The sequence below is a fragment of the Macaca nemestrina genome, chromosome 10, assembly GCF_043159975.1.
Source record: "Macaca nemestrina isolate mMacNem1 chromosome 10, mMacNem.hap1, whole genome shotgun sequence".
NCBI classification, from domain to species: Eukaryota; Metazoa; Chordata; class Mammalia; order Primates; family Cercopithecidae; genus Macaca; species Macaca nemestrina.
The window spans coordinates 127,222,510-127,240,441 of NC_092134.1; the positions used below are offsets into that span (position 1 = coordinate 127,222,510).

Here is a 17,932-nt window from a genome sequence, read left to right on the forward strand (position 1 = left end):
CGGCCGCGGGGCAGCCCCTTCCCATTGGCTCTGGTGACCAATGACAGGCAGGCGCCGCTCCCAACTAGCGCGCTGGAAGAGAGACCGCCTCCTCCAGCTCTCTCCAATCAATAGAGCAAGCTCCGAATCCTCATTTATATAGCCGCTCACATAAATACCCAGGCCAACCCGCTCCGCGTTTGGGGACCCAGATGAATTTAGCGGTTACGGGTTTTCCACGACCACGCTCGCTCCCAAGCAAATAAACTAGTAGGAAATAAGAAAACATGGTTGGAAACAGAAAGCAATCCAGAAGAAGAGCTACAGGGGTTATCCGTAGACGTTGCTATGCTAAGTGGATGGTCTCATATAATACACCATACTAGTCAGGTAGGTTTCTGTCTCGGCAGCCCGTGCTGCTTAGGCGAAACAACAGCCTCTCTGCGGAATTCTGCCTGCCCAGGACAGGGTCCGTGGGCTGTTTCTTATACAAGAGCCTTGCCTGCAGCTACCCAACGGTGTGGAGACCACACTGGTCTCCCGGCTGGGTCCTGCGGCTCACAGCCAGCCAATCGTTCACTTTTAAGTCTTTGAAGCTAGTGATGGCCAGACGTGAATACTTCCTGCGCTGACGGGAGGAACAAGCTCGCCTAGCCAAAATATCTTTTGTCTTTAAGGCTATGGGCCTGCAAAGAGCCACTAGGTTTTATTGGAGAGGCCGAAGTCTTGGCCTTCGCTTGCTCCGCGCAAGCCAGGGCGCCGCAGATCAGCGGATCGGGTCCTCTACGAGGACGTGGAGGTCCCCCGGGTCTCTTTGTAAATGAGCCCAGAGACTGAAGTCAGAATGGCAGTTTATTCTTACATACCTGAATTGTGGACCCACGCTTTTTGAAACAAAAAAAGTGTTTTTGTTTAAAGTATTTTTGTTTTATTTTAATTAGAAATTACTTTCTACTAATTCATCGAGGTCAATTCATTTTTACCTGAACATTTTCAGCAACACAGTTAACATCGATACGTGATGTAATGTTGAACACTTGCTTTTTAAAATAAACATTTTACATGGATTCATTTAAAGTAAAACAAATTTACCTTCTCCCTATCCGAATAAAGATTTGACTTCATTGAAATAACATTTTCAAGTATTTATGTAAATGTCATTACTGCCTAGAACAATGATTAACCCATACTGGGGACTCAATAAATGTCTTCAGAGCTATTGTCATGCTTTATAAAGGCGGCCTTTCTGGAGCCAGACTGCCTCAGCCTACATCCTGGCTTCACCACTAAGCAGTGATCTTGGATAAGTTATTTGACTCCTGTATCTGTATCAAAGTGTTTTGAAAATTAAATACGTTAGTAAGCATCCAACAACTCTTAGATATACCAAATAAATGGACGTACAAATCTCTGATACAGTTTTTAACGAGATGTTCCTGGAATGAGTTCTGTAAACTAGCTTAAATTTTCGCCTGTATCATGGATGGAATTTTCAGGAGTTTTTGAGACTATTACTATTTTGGACACGATTTTTTTCTTTTATTCTAATAAGCAAGAGATTTCTGATTTGAAAATATTCTAGCCTTGATTTCTTAGAAAGTGAGTATAAGTAAGTCAACCTATTTTACTATATATATATATATATATATATATATATATATATATATATATATATATATATATATATATATATATATATATATTTGAGACAGAGTCTTGCTCTGTCGCCCAGGCTGGAGTGCAGTGGCGAGATCTCGGCTCACTGCAAGCTCCGCCACCCGGGTTCACGCCATTCTCGTGCCTCAGCCTCTCTAGCAGCTGGGACTACAGGCGCCCGCCACCACGCCCGGCTAATTTTTAAGTATTTTTAGTAGAGACGGGGTTTCACCATGTTAGTCAGGATGGTCTCGATCTCCTGACCTCGTGATCCGACCTCCCAAAGATCTGGGATTACAGGCGTGAGCCACCGCGCCCAGCCCCATTACAATAATTCTTATCCCTTCAAGATCTGATAGACTTTTCCTCTTCCCTCTGAGTAAAGTATTAAAATCATGGAGTGAAGTTCGACCATGCAGGACTTTTTCCAGCCATTCAAGAAAGTGTTCCAACTCTTTTATCTTTAACAAAAAGTAAAAGAAAAAGAAATACCTTTTGGGTTATGAAGATGGGCAAAGATTGAAACAAATGTTAACTATAAGCATTTAGAAATATAATAAAAATTTACCATAAAGCCTTCCTGCTGTAAAGGCTTATCTTCAAGACCAGGTACAAAGAGCCCCACTTACTAAAATACATTGCTCAGAATCTTAATTAAGTACCTGGGGAAAGACTTATGAATCATCCTCTAAATAACAGCTGCTTTTTAACACAGTCAGACCTTTAGAGAAGACAGGGTCCTGACACCTTCGAAGACCGGTGACACCTCACAGAAACTTTCGTTTTTGTTCAGGGATTCTCTTGAGAAAGGAAGGGATTCAGAACCTCCTGAGGGGATTTGCAGTAGAAATCATTATTCCAAGTCATGATTGTGGCATCCACTATTTTACAAGAACTTTGAATTTTTAAGTGGAAAATGTGAGATGAGAACCTGAGATTTGAATGACATAAGACATTTACAATATTTCAACTAAATAACCATAGGAAGTTACTTAGTTGAAAAGCACACAGGCTCTTGCAGGGCAGGAAAACCTGCAAATTGCGCAGAAGCAGCTGAAAGGGGAATGGCGGGGGTTGGGGGAGGTGGGGGTGGAGTGTAGGTGGGGGCCGGGAAGCTGGGCTTGTTTTTTTTCAATTGAAAGTATCTTAATTCTCTGCAGGGCCGCAAAAGTGGAAAAAAAAAATCCTCCCCCCCTACTATGTCTTTAAAAGACCCACATGTGAAAATTTTTAAGTAATTGCTTTGCAATCTCAGATGTAAAGCTTTTCAGGTTTTTATTGAGTTTCACAGTAAGTCAGGAATTCCGTTTGGAAAAACATGATTAGAAGGAGGGAGGGAGGGAGAGACAGAACAAGGAACGTTCATAGGATCTGGCCTATTTTTATTTAAGGGCTGAAAAAAGGCAATATAAATTCTATTAGCTCATACTGTTTTAACTTTAAAATGTATCACCATGAACCTTTCTCCAAATATCAGAAAAAGTTTTCCCAAAAGAGCAAACAACAAAAAAATCAGGCTGGTTTCGCTGACTGCTTCCTGGATTTAACAACTATAGCACGTCTCTAGAGGTGGGGCCTAGAGCTCCTCCCACTTTTTCACGTTTTCAAACAGGTCCGCATCGAGAGACTATAAGCCCTGGTCTGCGCCCGGCAATCACAGTAGGCTGCCCGCTTTTCTGCTAAGTAGGAGCTGTGACTTCAGAATGTCTGGGCGCGGTAAAGGCGGCAAGGGGCTGGGTAAGGGAGGCGCCAAGCGCCACCGGAAGGTGTTGCGGGACAATATCCAAGGCATTACAAAGCCCGCGATTCGCCGTCTCGCCCGACGTGGGGGCGTCAAGCGCATCTCTGGTCTCATCTACGAGGAGACCCGGGGAGTCCTCAAAGTCTTCCTGGAGAACGTGATCCGCGACGCGGTGACTTACACGGAGCACGCCAAGCGCAAGACCGTCACTGCCATGGATGTGGTATACGCGCTGAAACGCCAGGGTCGCACCCTCTATGGTTTCGGCGGCTGAGCTGTCCCCACAGCTTCTCTCCAGACTCCAAAAGGCCCTTTTCAGGGCCCCCAAACTGTCACAGAAAGAGCTGTTAACACTTCCTAGATACCGGGTAAATATCAGCCCTTTGATGCCGCCTTCCGGATACCGGGAGTGGGACATTCGCGACCCGATCATCTGCCCGGGATTAGGCTTGGCTGGAGCGGGGACGACTAGACCTCATAGAGGGGACTCCGCCTGTGCTTAGGAAGGGCCCTGGGAGGTGCCGTGCAACGCAGTAGTGACCTCCCACTTCTGTGCACCTAAAATCCAGGCTGCGGATTTTGTTTAGAAGAGTGTTTCTACAAAGCCCCAGTGTTAGAACTGGTCATGGGTTTTTAAGCGGCCGAGTCGTTGGCCCTTAAGCACGTTATGGATGGCTTCCATGTAAATCAGGGCTTAGGTGACTTCCCGCCGACCTTTAGGGGTGAGCGTCACGCGTCAGAGGGCGGTTCGTGCGTGTGCAGGGCCTGCTAAATCGCAGGAAATGGGAGGACGCCGCTACCTGCAAGCCCGAAAGCGCTGAATGCAGCCCTAGTGTGGCGCGTTGTAGTCTTACTGGGTACTATTTTAATTCATTGCTGACGTCCTGAGTGAGAGGTGACCAAGCTCAGATGCTGAGAGTAAGGCGGCTGGGCGAAACTCGCGGCACCCTGCCCCTTCCGGTAGCCAGCTGCGTAAAGTTGCCTACGCCGAGCGGGTGGCGTCCTGCTCGGCCACCTGGCGGCGGGCGTGGAGTTGGCAGGCAGGCAGTGGAGGTCACGCCGGCATGGAAAGCCAGATCTCCACCTGCGGGTCGCCAAGTTGCCGGGAGTCCTCCGCTCCGGGCAGTGTCATTCCTATCACAAATGACCCGGTCGCAGCCGAAAGATAAGCCCTGGCTTCCGAGTAAAGGCCCTGTTCAGAGCAGCCTGGGGGTCTAGAAAGGAAACGGGCGGCGGGTTAGGTTCTAGTCAGTTCAGTGAGAAAGTAAGAGAGACAGCTGTGGGATTAGCAAGCCGCGTGGTCCTACCCAGTACTCCCGGGGTGTAGTGAGGGTCCTGGAGAAAGGTGGGGCGCAGGGGCGACCAGTTAAGCACACTTTCCAGTAGGCAAGGGTAGAGGCTGAAGACCTGGTGATCAGCCTGCGTGCAGGCCGTAGGGGCCGGGCCGTGCCGGCCTCCGGTAAAGCTCCGCCTAACAGCCTCGCTCTACTCCTAGCTCTGTCCTTCCTAACTTCTCATTAGGTTTAGCACCCCAGGATGCGGTGTGATCCATGCCACGTTAACCAATCTGCCTCTTCTCTAGTTTTTCTTTTTGCCTTTCTTTTCAAGACCGAGTCTCGCTCTGCCACCCAGGCTGGAGTGCAGTGGCATGATCTCGGCTCACTGCAGCCTCCGCCTCGCGGGTTCAAGCGATTCACCTGCCTCACCCGCCCTAGTAGCTGGGATTACAGGCCTGCGCCACCACGCCCGGCTAGTTTTTGTATTTTTTAGTAGAGACGGGGTTTCACCATGTTGGCCAGGCTGGTCTTGAACTCCTGGCCTCAAGTGAGCCACCCGCCTCCGCCTCCCAAAGTGCTGGGATTACAGGCGTGAGCCACCACGCTTGGTCTCACTCTAGCTTTTCTAAACATGGAGAAGTCATTTAGCTTCCTTGGTGTGGTGGGCTGAAGTCACTCTAAGGGAGTTTCCCAGCCCCAGGGATTAAAGAACTGGAGCCAAGATTTGAACCCAACTGGCGAAGGATTCCGCACCGCTAGATCTTGACATTGCCTCCTCTTCTGCCAGGAAGGCACCCGGGTTCCTTTCTGCTGACGTGTCACTTCTAAGTACTTTCTCCTACTCCATAAAGACTTCAAGTGAGTACACAATACTGGTGTTAGTTTAATTTCTAGGACAGTGAGACACTTGCAGAAGCTCAGTGTTCTTTAATGCAAGTGAAAAATTGAGTTACTTAAAAGAAATAGAGTCTGACATACTTCCGTACCCTTAATATTTGTTGCATGACCAAATGTGTGATTTTGAGTTTCACATAAATTAAGGATGAAGGTTAGGGCCCCGATGGAGGATAGAAATACTGTAGATATTTGTATGACAATTAAAACTCTTCCTTAAGTATTTAATTTATATGGAACTGTTTAAATATTTTATGGTTTTGGGTTTCGGTTTTTTTTTTTTTTTTTGGAGTGGTCTCAATTCTTTGATTAAATAGAACTAATATTTTCCCTTGTAGCATAGTTATTTTTGTGTGTGTGTTTTGTTCTTTATAAAATATAGTTATCCAAACCCAAGAAATATTTATTTTTGTCTGTGACTATGAGTTCTGTGGTATAGTAAGTACTCAGTCCTGACAATAACCATATCTTCCAAACCAAAACTGGGTCACATGGTTCAATAACTGGAACAGAATATGTCAAACTGAAAATGACCAAGATTTTCTGAAGTTTACTATTAGTAATAAAATTGCTTACTAAAAATGTTAAAGAACTTGATTTAAAACTTCTCTGTAATGCCTCACTTAAAAAGTGAATGAGGGGGTCAGGGTGGGAGTGGCTATAATCCCAGCACTTCGGGAAGGCTGAGGCAGTAGGATTGCTGGAGGCCAGGAGTTTGAGACAAGCATGGCCAACATGGTGAGACCCCCATCTCTACATAAAATAATAATAAAATGTCTAAAGTGAATGGAATGCATTGAAATTTGATCCTGTAGCAAAGTCATCCCTTTTGAATTTTGAACATTTATTTCATGCCTCTTTTCCAAGCATATTTTGAATATTCAGAGATAAAATGAGTAAGTTACTGCCATCAAGAAGCTCCTATTTTTCTAGGAGAGAAAGGGGAAAGACATGTAATTGTACACATGTGCTTTGCTCTAATAGAGTGGTATAAATCAAATGCTATTGGTATACAGAAGGACAAATTTTGTCAGCCAAGTGTATGGGTATCTTCAAAGAGCACAGGTGCCATCTGTTCTGAGCTAATGACCCACTGAAGAAGGCCACACCAATTTGGGGAACAAACAGCATAAACAAATGCCAGAGTATTTTCCAGGCAGGGTGTATTTAGAGAATCTAATGTTGAATATTTAATTTGTCCTTTGCCCAAGAATAATGCAATGAACTAGGCAACTAGTTGAATAAAAATTGAAACCAAGTTCAAACAAGCCCATTGAAAAATGGGCAAAAGACTGGAAAAACATGGCCAATAAGCATAAGAAGAGATGTTCAAGTTGATTAGTCATCAAGAAACTACAAATCAAGACAAAGAAACTACAAATCAAGACCACACTGAGGCTGGGCGTGGTGGCTCATGCCTGTAATCCCAGCACTTTGGGAGGCCGAAGTGGGCAAATAACTTGGGATACGAGTTCGAGACCTGCCTGGGCAACGTGGTGAAAGCCTGTCTCTACTAAAAATACAAAAAGTTAGCTGGGCATGGTGGTGCACACCTGTAATCCCTGTTACTCGGGGGCTGAGGCATTAGAATCACTTGAACCCTGGAGAGAGAGGTTGCAGTGAGCAGAAATCAGCCACTGCACTCAAGACTCTCAAAAAAAGACCACAATGAAATACAACTTTGGACTCAGTAGATTGACAACAATTAACAAATGTTACACAGAATCTCTTATATTGCTGGTAGGAGTATAAATTGTTTCAACTATTTTTGAAACTAAGGGTTTGCATTATCTTGTGAAGTTTAAGATAGATTCACATTATATGCTCAAGCAGCAATTCCACTTCTGGATATTTACCTAAGGAAACGATAGCGTGAATGCCCCAGGAGGTGTCATTAAAGTTCTTAGTAGAACTGCTCACAATAGCAACAACAAAGAAACCAAATGCCCATTGACAAGAGTGGATGAATAAATTATGGTGAAATATTTTGCAGTCAAAATTAACAGATAAATCCAATATGACTTAACAGTGGTTTACAGCGAATGTTTTGTTTCTCTGCTGACACATATTAAGACCTGCATCTTCGTATGTTTGGCAGTTTTATTCTGAACTTACATGTGATTGAAGGTCATCTGTGGGAGTCTGAGAAACTAAATTGAGCATGCAGCCTCCAGAGATAATTAGCATTTGCTTGTCTTTTGGGTCACATACTGCTATGGACTGGGGCCACTTTAGCCCTATTTGAGTATCCTAGGCTATTAGAAGAGTCAAGTTTTATTTCTTACAGCTTATTCCCAAGGCTTATTCTCCTGTGTAACCCTAGATTTATATATATATTTAAGATTCAAGGGATACACATGCAGGTTTGTTACATGAGTATTTGCATAATGCAGAGGTTCAGGCTTCTGATGACCCCATTACCCAAGTAGCAAACATAGTACCCAATAGGTAATTTTTTAGTTTTTCAACCCTTGCCACACTCCCTCCCTTCTCATGAATCCCCAGTGTTAGAAATGCTTGTTCCCCAGTGCCATAGAGAAATAGTACTTGAACCTAAATTTAATTTCTTCAGCAAGGCCATTTTTACTTTCTGCAGAAAGAGTACACTCGCTAGCAGTTTTGTCATGAGTGCACAGAACAAAGGAGACAGGGTCATTTGTAACCTGATGCATCCACCCTACTGCTGTGTCTGGTTTCCATTGGCTGGAACGGGACCTCACGTTCTGTATTTGTCCCGATTGGCTAGCAACTTAGAACTTTTTAAAAGAGGCAAAGGCAGAGGAGAACAAAGGAAGAAGGAAGTAACCTGCGGAATGCTGAGAAAGGTAAAAACACCTTCAAATAAGGAAGAGGAACAGGCTATGACCTAATGCTTGCTTCGACCAGTATAAGCATGCCAGGGCAAATATTTAGGCTAAATTGTGGGAGCTAAGAACATAAACTACGTTGATTCCTTTATTACAGCTAGCAGATATTTAAGAATGTTAGCACAGGTCTTTGAATAAATTTTGCTTCTAAGGGAAGTTACTATTTATTCCTAATTAGATGGGGAAGAAAGTCTTTGAAGAGAAACCTCTACTTTTTACGTCAGTGTCTGTTGTTTCCATCTTTGTGTCCATCTGTACACAATGTTGAGTTCTGACTTATGAGGACATGCAGTATTTGTTTTTCTGTTTCTGCATTAATTTGATTAGGCTAATGGCCTCCAGCTGCATCCATGTTGCTACAAAGGATGTGATTTCATTCTTTTTAATGGCTGTGTAGTATTCCATGGTATATATGTACCACATTTTCTTTATCCAGTCCACCACTGATGGGCACCTCGGTTGATTCATGCCTTTGCTATCATGATTGGTGTTGTAGTAAACATACAAGTGCAGGTGTCTTTTTGGTAGAACGATTTATTTTCCTCTGAGTATATACCCAGTATGGATTCATGCACCTCAAGAAAACTTGGTTGGTGTGCAGTTCAGTGTATTATGAGTAAGACTGGACCTGGTGTTAGAAAATCTGCATTTGAGGCTTTGTTCTGACAGTGTCTAGTGTAAACATGGGCAGACCACTTAAACCCCTTTGTAGTCTTCACCTCTGTAGAGTGATAATATGATCTAATTAGCAGGATTGTTGTTTTATTCAATGAGACAGCATATGTTAAGAACTTAGTACAATAAAAAGCAACATGTTTATAATGGTCTAAGTTATCTTCTTCATGCTTTATTTATTATTAGTGAAAAGTTTAAATTCAAATCTCTTTTATGTGTCATTACTTTTATGCAACTCATACAGATACAGCTTTTCCACTTCCTTGTATTAAGATTTACTAGTGAAACTGACATTTTTTCCTTTGGTATAATCAGATTGAGTATTAACTTTATCTTTCATGTCTATCATTATTCTAAGTTAGCTGAACATTGACTACTATATTATATTTTTCAAGGTCTGTGAATAGTTAGAGCCACATTACAAAGTCAGTACAAGATGTGACTTACTCATGCAACCAAAGGTCAAACCAGGACTATTAAGGGTATTGCTGGAGTTACAGTGACTTGATACAATTGTGGCAAATAGAAAACCGAGAGTTTGCAATCTGGTTTGGAGGTCCTTGGTAAAATTTCCAAGTGTGACAGATGTGTCCTTGACATTTCTCTCTTTCTGTACCTATTCTCTTCCATCCTTCAAGCACCCAACACTTTCACACTTTGTATTGGTCTGTTCTCATGCTGTTAATAAAGATATATCCAAGATTGGGTAATTTATAAAGAAAAGATGTTTAATAGACTCACAGTTCCACATGGCTGGGGAGACCTCACAATCATGGTGGAAGGTGAAGAAAGAGCAAAGTCACATCTTACATGGCAGCAGGCAAAGAGAGCTTGTGCAGGGGAACTCCCATTTATAAAACCATCAAATCTCATGAGACTTATTCACTACCATGACAACAGTATGGGAGGAAACCGCCCCCATGATTAAATAATCTCCCCCTGGCCTCAACCTTAACATGTGGAAATTATTACAATTCAGCCAAACCATATCATTCCTCCCCAGCCCCTCCCAAATCTCATGTCCTCACATTTCAAAGGTAACCATGCCTTCCCAACAGTCCCCCAAAGTCTTAACTGATTTCACCATTAACTCAAAAGTCCACAGTCCAAAGTCTCATCTGAGACAAGGCAATTTCCTTCCACCTATAAGCCTGTAAAATCAAAAGCAAGTTAGTTACTTCCTATATACAATGAGGGTACAGGCATTGGGTAAATATACCCATTCTAATGGGAGAAATTGTCCAAAACAAAAGGGCTACAGGCCCCATGCAAGTCCAAAACCCAGTGGGTGGTCAAATCTTAAAACTCCAAAATGATCTCCTTTGACTCCATGTCTCACATCCAGGTCATGTCGATGTAAAGGTGATTTCCCATGGTCTTGGGCAGCTCTGCCCCTGTGGCTTTGCAGGGTACAGACCCCTTCATGGCTGCTTTCCCATCTAGCATTTTTGAGTGTCTGCAGCTTTTCCAGGTGCATGGTGCAAGCTGTTGGTGGATCTACCATTCTGGGGTCTGGAGGATGGTGGCCCTCTTCTCACAGGTCCACTAGGCAGTGCCCCAGTGGGGACTCTGTGGGGCCTCCCACCCCACATTTCCTTTCTATACTGCCCTAGCAGAGGTTCTCCATGAGGGGTCCGCTGCTGCAGCATGCCTCTCCCTGGATATTCAGGCATTTCCATACATCCTGTGAAAACTAGGCAGAGGTTCCCAAACCTCAATTCTTCTGTGCACCCGTAGGCCCAACACCACATGTAAGCCTCCAAGACTTGGGACTTGCACCCTCTGAAGCAATGACCTGAGCTGTATGTTGGCTCCTTTTAGCCATGGCTGGGATGCAGGGCACTAAGTCCTGAGAAAGGACAAAGCAGCAAGGCTCAGGGTCCAGCCCACAAAACCACTTTTTCCTCCTAGACCTCCAGGCCTGTGATGGGAGAGGCTGCCTGAAGGCCTCTGACATGCCCTGGAAACATTTTCCCCATTGTCTTGGTGGTTAACATGTGGCTCCTCATTGCTTATGAAAATTTCTGCAGCTGGCTTGAATTTCTTCTGAGAAAATAGGTTTTTCTTTTCCATTACATTGTCAGGCTGCAAATTTTCTACTTTTATGCTCTGCTTCCTTTTGAAACATAAGTTCCTGTTACAAACCATATCTTTGTGAACACATAAAACTGAATGCTTTTAACAGGATTCAAATAATCTCTTGAATGCTTTGCTGCTTAGAAATTTCTTCACTAGAAACCCTAAATCATCTCTCTGAAGTTCAGAGTTCCAGAGATCTCTAGGGCAGGGGCAAAATGCAACCCGTATCTTTGCTAAAGAATAAAAAGAGTCACCTTTGCTCCAGTTCCCAAGTTCCTCATGTCCATCTGAGACCACCTCAGCCTGGACTTTATTGTCAATATCACTATCAGCATTTTGACCAAAGCTATTCTTCTGAGCCCTCCAAACTGTTCCAGCCTCTGCCTATTACCTAATTCCAAAGTTGCTTCCACATTTTTGGGTATCTTTATGCAGCACCCCACTCCCAGTACCAATTTACTGTATTAGTCTGTTCTCACACTGCTAATAAAGACATGTTCAACACTGGGTAATTTGCAAAGGAAAGAGGTTTAATTGACTCACTGTTCCACTTGACTGGGGAGGGCTTACAATTATGGCGGAAGGTGAAGGAGGAGCAAAGTCACGTCTTACATGGCAGCAGGCAAATAGAGTTTGTGCAGGGAAACTCCTATTTTTACAACCATTAGATCTCATGAGACTTATTCACTACTATGAGAACAGTATGGGGGAACCACCCCCATGATTCAATTATCTCCACCTAGCCCTGCCCTTGATACATGGGGATTATTACAAATCAAGGTGAGATTTGGATAGGGACACAGACAAACCATATCACACTTCCTTCTGACAACTCAAAGCCTCTCATTACACACTTTATTTTAAATGTAGATTCAATGGTTTTCCTATCATTCCTTTGCAACATTTACAAGCTGATGTTTTAATTACCCATAAGTAGTTTTTGTTTGTTTTTTTTGAGACGGAATCTCGCTCTGTCACCCAGGCTGGAGTGCAGTGGCATGATCTCAGCTCACTGCAACCTCCACCTCCCAGGTTCAAGCAGTTCTCTGCCTCAGCCTCCTGAGTAGCTGGGACTACAGGCGCCCATCACCATGCCCAGCTAATTTTTGTATTTTTAATAGAGTCAGGGTTTCACCATCTTGGCCAGGCTGGTCTTGAACCCCTGACCTCATGATCCACCCGCCTTAGCCTCCCAAAGTGCTGGGATTTCTAGCATGAACCACCACACCCAGCCCACCCAATAAGTATTTTTTTAATAACTGGCATTGAATTCATCATGATTATGATCATCGTCTGATAATACATTTGTTCATTATGAAATCTAAAATCCTTTGTACATATTTTTGTAATTATAAAATAATCTACTACTAAATTCCTCCCTAGAAACTCAATCAAATCATAATATCCTAAAATACAAACAGCACCCTTATAATCTTAAAAATTATAATAGTGTGCTATGGTTTTAACATTTGTCTCTTCCAAAACTCTTATTGAAATTTAATAACTCCGTAACTGTAAGAAATAAATTCCTAGGCCAGGCACAGCGGCTCATGTCTGTAATCCCAGCACTTTGGGAGGTCTAGACGGGAGGATCACCTGAGGTCAGGAGTTCAAGGCCAGCCTGGCCAACATGGTGAAACCCCATCTCTACTGAAAATATAAAAATTAGCCAGGTGTGGTGGCAGGTGCCTGTAATCCTAGCCACTTGGGAGGCTGAGGCAGGAGAATTGCTTGAATCCGGGAGGTGGAGGTTGCAGTGAGCTGAGATTGCGCCACTGCACTCCAGCCTGGACGACAGAGTGAGACTTTGTCTCACAAAAAAATGAAAAGAGATTTCTTTCTTTTCTTTTTTTCCACCCAGTTTCAGTTATTCGGTTATAATCAGCAGAGAACAGACTAAGACATAATGCATATCAATAAGTTTTCCATAATACTTATTGTGCTGTTTTACATTTTTAAATGGGATTTGTGAAATTTGATGAAAAGCAAATTGTCTTAGAGATAAATTATATATTAATCTTATAATTTGAAAAACCATTGAATTAGCTGCACTAGATATACAAAAAGGAAATACTTTATATTTTTCAATTAAATATCTACATTTTTGTGTCGTCTTTATTCATCATCATCATCATTAGCTCTGAACTCTTGTTTACTCTTTGAAGCATAAGATGAAGAAACTGGGGAAGGTGCTTCCTGAGTTCAGCCTTTTTATAAAATAATTTTGTTACAATTGTATTTCTAAGCAACTTAAGTGGTTTTGTATTTTTCATTTAATCTGGCAGTCTTTATCTTTTAATAAGAGAATTCAGTTCATTCACATTTAAAAACTGCAAATATGATTTTTCCTTCCTTCTTACTTTGTGTGTTTCTATTGTTTCTTTTTATTTTATTTATTTTTTGAGACAGGGTCTCACTCTGTCTCCCAGGCTTGAATGCAGTGGCACCATCATGGTTCATTGCAGCCTTGACTTTCTGGGCTCAGGTGATCCTCTCACCTCAGCCTCCCGAGTGGCTGGGACTACAGGCGTGTACCACCATGCTGGCTAATTTTTTGTATGTTTTTGTAGAGACAGGGTTTCGCCATGTTTCCCAGGCTGGTCTCGAACTCCTGAGCTCAAGCAATCTGTCCACTTCGGTCTCCCAAAGTGCTGATATTACAGGCATGAGCCACCACACCTCGCCTTATTGTTAAGGTTTTTTCAAGATACTATTTGTAACAAAAACTGCTAGTGATCCCTGCATTGTCCATTCTCTCCTTTGTTCTCAGTATCAGAACCTGAGTTCTATTGAGAGTGGTAAAGCACTCAGTGGGAAATGTGGGTTTTCCAGTCCAACTGCGAACTGTCCTTGCAGAGGATAACGCAGACAAGAGAAGCTTTGTGCTTCAGTCTTCCTCCTTGTTCCTGCTTGGAATATGGAAGTAATAATGACCATATAGCATTCATAAGATGACACTGAAGATGGAAACTGAATATTAATGATATTGGAACAAAAAAGATAAAAGGAAACTGGACATTGATGAAATCATGAGGCCACTGCATCAGTCTTAGGTAGTCTACCTTCAGATATATTGTACATGAGGGAAGAGTAAACTTTTATGTTTAAGCCCCTGTTATTTCAGCTCTCTGTTACTAATTTTCCCAAAGTGATACCAAACTGGTAGAATATGTATTCCTCTTTTTTTCCTTGTTAATTTAGAAGTAATACTGTATTTTTCTATTTCATTGGTTGTTACATTCTCTTTCACGGCATGCATAGTCAAACATTTCTTTGCTCTTTTATGAAATACCAGTTCTTGTATATCCAGCCACATCACTACTTATCCCACCTCAGAAAGTGGAGACTTCCAGAATATTTACTGCCCCACCTTCCATCTTTACTCTCTGGTTGACATCTTTTCATCACTTCCGTTTCCTTTCTCTGTATCCCTTGTCAACTTCAAAGATGTAGGGAGATTAGCACTTCAATTCGAGACTGTTATTATGATTTCTCTTGCCGAATACCTCTATTATTTCAAGCATCTTTATTTAGCATTTACATTGCAAATTCCCAGTCACTATATCATTATCTACTCAGACTTAATTATATATGCAACAGATGAATCATTGCTCACTACTGTTTGTTCTCTTCATCTTCTCTGATATCAAAGTCTGTGTTCTGATTTATTTTTTGATTGAATAGTCCTTTTTAAAGAATTTTCCTTAGATGAGTTATGTCGGTAATAGAAGCTGTAGGTGTGCACGGCAACTTATTCAAGCTTATGTACATGGCATTTGAGGTTGGGGCATGGAAAAATACGGAGGCACTGTGTGTATGTTCTTTGTGCATGAGCATGAAACTCCTTGACCCTGAAAACAGGACAGGGAGTGGAGTGAGTGGTGTAATAAGGAATACTGAAAAGAGCCTCCTGATAATGCAGTTTGAGTGTTTTTACAAGGCCACAGGTGTCTCACGACCCGACCTCAAAAAGGCCATCTAGTGAATGTTTGTGGTTTAACAAGCCCTTTCAATAAATACTTGGCAGACGGATGCTGGGACGGACTCTCTCAGGCTGCCCCCCGGCCCCACTCAGCTGGAATAGTCTGAGAACTTATTCTTGGTGTTCACTGCAAGCTATAAGCTCTGCAGGAGCTAAGAAATTTTGCACTCCATGACTATCTTTTCTTCATGCTGTCTGTTAAATGCTATCTTAATGACATTTCAGTCTTTTTTTTTTTTTTTCTCAGAAGTCTAGATAGTGTTCCATGGTACTGTAGATTCTGAGGTTAGCTAAGGGTCCCATGCTAAGAGAAGATTTGAAATGTGCTCAGCACAAGGAAATGGTAAATGTTTGAGGTGATGTATATTCTAATTTCCCTGAGTTTATCACTACAATTTGTTTCTTTTTATTTTTGGTTTTATCGCGATGTTATTTGTGACAAACACTGCTTGTGACACCCTCCATTCTCTCTTTTGTTCTCAATATCAGAATCTAAACACGCATGTATCAAAACATCATATGTACTCCCTAAATATGTACGATTATTATGTATCAGTAAACATGTAAACATAAAGGAAGAGTATAATAACGAATAAAGAAGACCATCCACGATAGTTCTTTGGCCTTTATCTTATTGATTCCATGTCTCTGCAGAACCCTAATGCAACCTTCTAACACTTCATCATATTTATACATGTTTTATTATGTATTCAGAGCACAGTTGTTTGCATTTTCCATTTCCTTTGAACCTATATACAAAGGCACATGGATAAGGACAAGATATTATATCTCTAGATAACCTTAATTTATGTACAAATATTTTTCCCCATTGTCTTTTTCCCATTATCCTCCAAATATATTCATATCCCATCCTCTTTTTTTTTTTTTGAAACGGAGTCTCACACTGTCACTTGGGCTGGAGTGCAGTGGCACGTTCTTGGCTCTCTGCAACCTCTGCCTCCTGAGTTCAAGCAATTCTCCTGCCTCAGCCTTCCGAGTAGCTGGTATTACAGGTGCCCGCCACCACGCCTGGCTAATTTTTTGTCTTTTTAGTACAGACGGGGTTTCACCATGTTGGCCAGGCTGGTCTCGAACTCCTGACCTCGTGATCCGCCTGCCTCGGCCACCCAAAGTGCTGGGATTACAGGCGTGAGCCACCGCACCCAGCCCCCATCTTCTTTTCCCTCCATCTGACCTCCCCAAAACTTGCCCTTGTTTCTCACTAGTGCTCCTTAATGCCAGATGTTCTGAAGGGCAGTCTACATTCATTGCCTCCACTTCAAGTCACACTCACTACTCAAATTTTAAAATCTTCCACACTTAAAACATACTGAAATTACTCTAAGGTTATCAGTGACCTAATTTTAAAAACCCAATTTTGTAGCTTATTTTCTCATTACAAAAGTAGTGGTTATTTAACGGGGGAAATGGCAAAATATATAGAAAAAGCACACACACAAAAACAAAATTTAAAAGCCTCCTAAATACAGCACTCAGAGGTCATCGCTGATGAGCATATAATATATGCTAATAATGTGTTCGCATATACTATATGTGCTAATAATGTGTTAGCATATATTATATGCAAATATATTCACATGGAATGGTATATTTGTTTATATTTGGGAGAACTTTCAAACATATAAGCAATGGATAATCAGAATAATAGTATACATATTACTTAAAATTTTTCTTTTTAACTTGTCAACATCTCAAGAATATTTCCATGTCAAAAAATACGTTTCCACAATGTAACTTTTATTAAATATCATATAAATACACCATGACTTATTTAACCAATTTCTTATTGTTTGACATTTTGTTTGTCTCTTTTTGAGAGCTATTATGAATTATGCCACAACAAATGTTACTGTTTATAAATCACTGTGACCCTCTGTGATTATTTACTTAGATACATACCCACAGGTAGAATATCTACATCAAGGGAAATGCATGGCTTTTGAAATATGGGCCTAACTTGCCCTTTTGAAGTTCTGCAATTAATGTGTTGAAATCCCCATTTCTTCACACTTTCATCAATCCTAATGGTAACATAGTTTTAAAACTACCATTTTTATCTGAAAATGATATTTTGATTTTTCATCTGAAAAAATGAAAAATAATATGGCTTAATAGTTATTTATTGAATGAATGAATGATTATAAAAAGATTGATCACTCATTCATATATATATATACATAAGTCATTTAGATTTTGTTTTTTAAGAATTGTCAAGCTAGGCGCAATTGCTCATGCCTGTACTCCCAGCACTTCGGGAGGCCAAGGCGGGCAGATCACTTGAGGTCAGGAGTTCAAGACCAGGCTGGCCAATATAGTGAAACCCCATCTCTACCAAAAATATAAAAAATTAGCCAGGTGTGGTGGCACATGCCTATAATCCCAGCTACTCAGGACGCTGAGGCAGGAGTATCGCTTGAACCCGGGAGGCAGAGGTTGCAGTGAGCTGAGATCAGGCCACTGCACTCCAGCCTGGGTGACTGAGCGAGACTCCATCTCAAAAAAAAAGAAAAGAATTGTCAGTTTCTGTTCTTTACCATCTTATTTTCAATACAAATGTTAGTCTTTGAAAATTTGCTTTAAAGAATCATCTTATATATTATGACCATAAACTGGTATGCCATATTTTTCAGATGCATTTTCCCAGTTTCTCCTGACACTTTATTTTAGTTTTTGAACTAAACCAAAACTTGAAAATATTTATTAAATGACTTGAAGTTTTCCTAGTAAATAAAAGGAGCATTTAAAATTTTACATAGGTTTT

The 17,932-nt window shown here is 41.7% G+C and overlaps 1 protein-coding gene across 1 annotated transcript; it reads left to right on the forward strand.

Annotated features, from left to right (window-relative positions):
- Positions 1-3,270: 3,270 nt before the first annotated feature.
- On the forward strand, positions 3,271-4,307 carry LOC105481870 (H4 histone 16). Its single transcript, XM_011741669.2, has one exon. The coding sequence runs from the start codon at positions 3,339-3,341 to the stop codon at positions 3,648-3,650; it is 312 nt and encodes a 103-aa protein (XP_011739971.1). The 5' UTR covers positions 3,271-3,338; the 3' UTR covers positions 3,651-4,307.
- Positions 4,308-17,932: the final 13,625 nt, after the last annotated feature.

Coding starts and splice junctions, on each gene's coding strand:
- LOC105481870 (XM_011741669.2), top strand. CDS start 3,339: ATGTCTGGGCGCGGTAAAGGCGGCAAGGGGCTGGGTAAGGGAGGCGCC.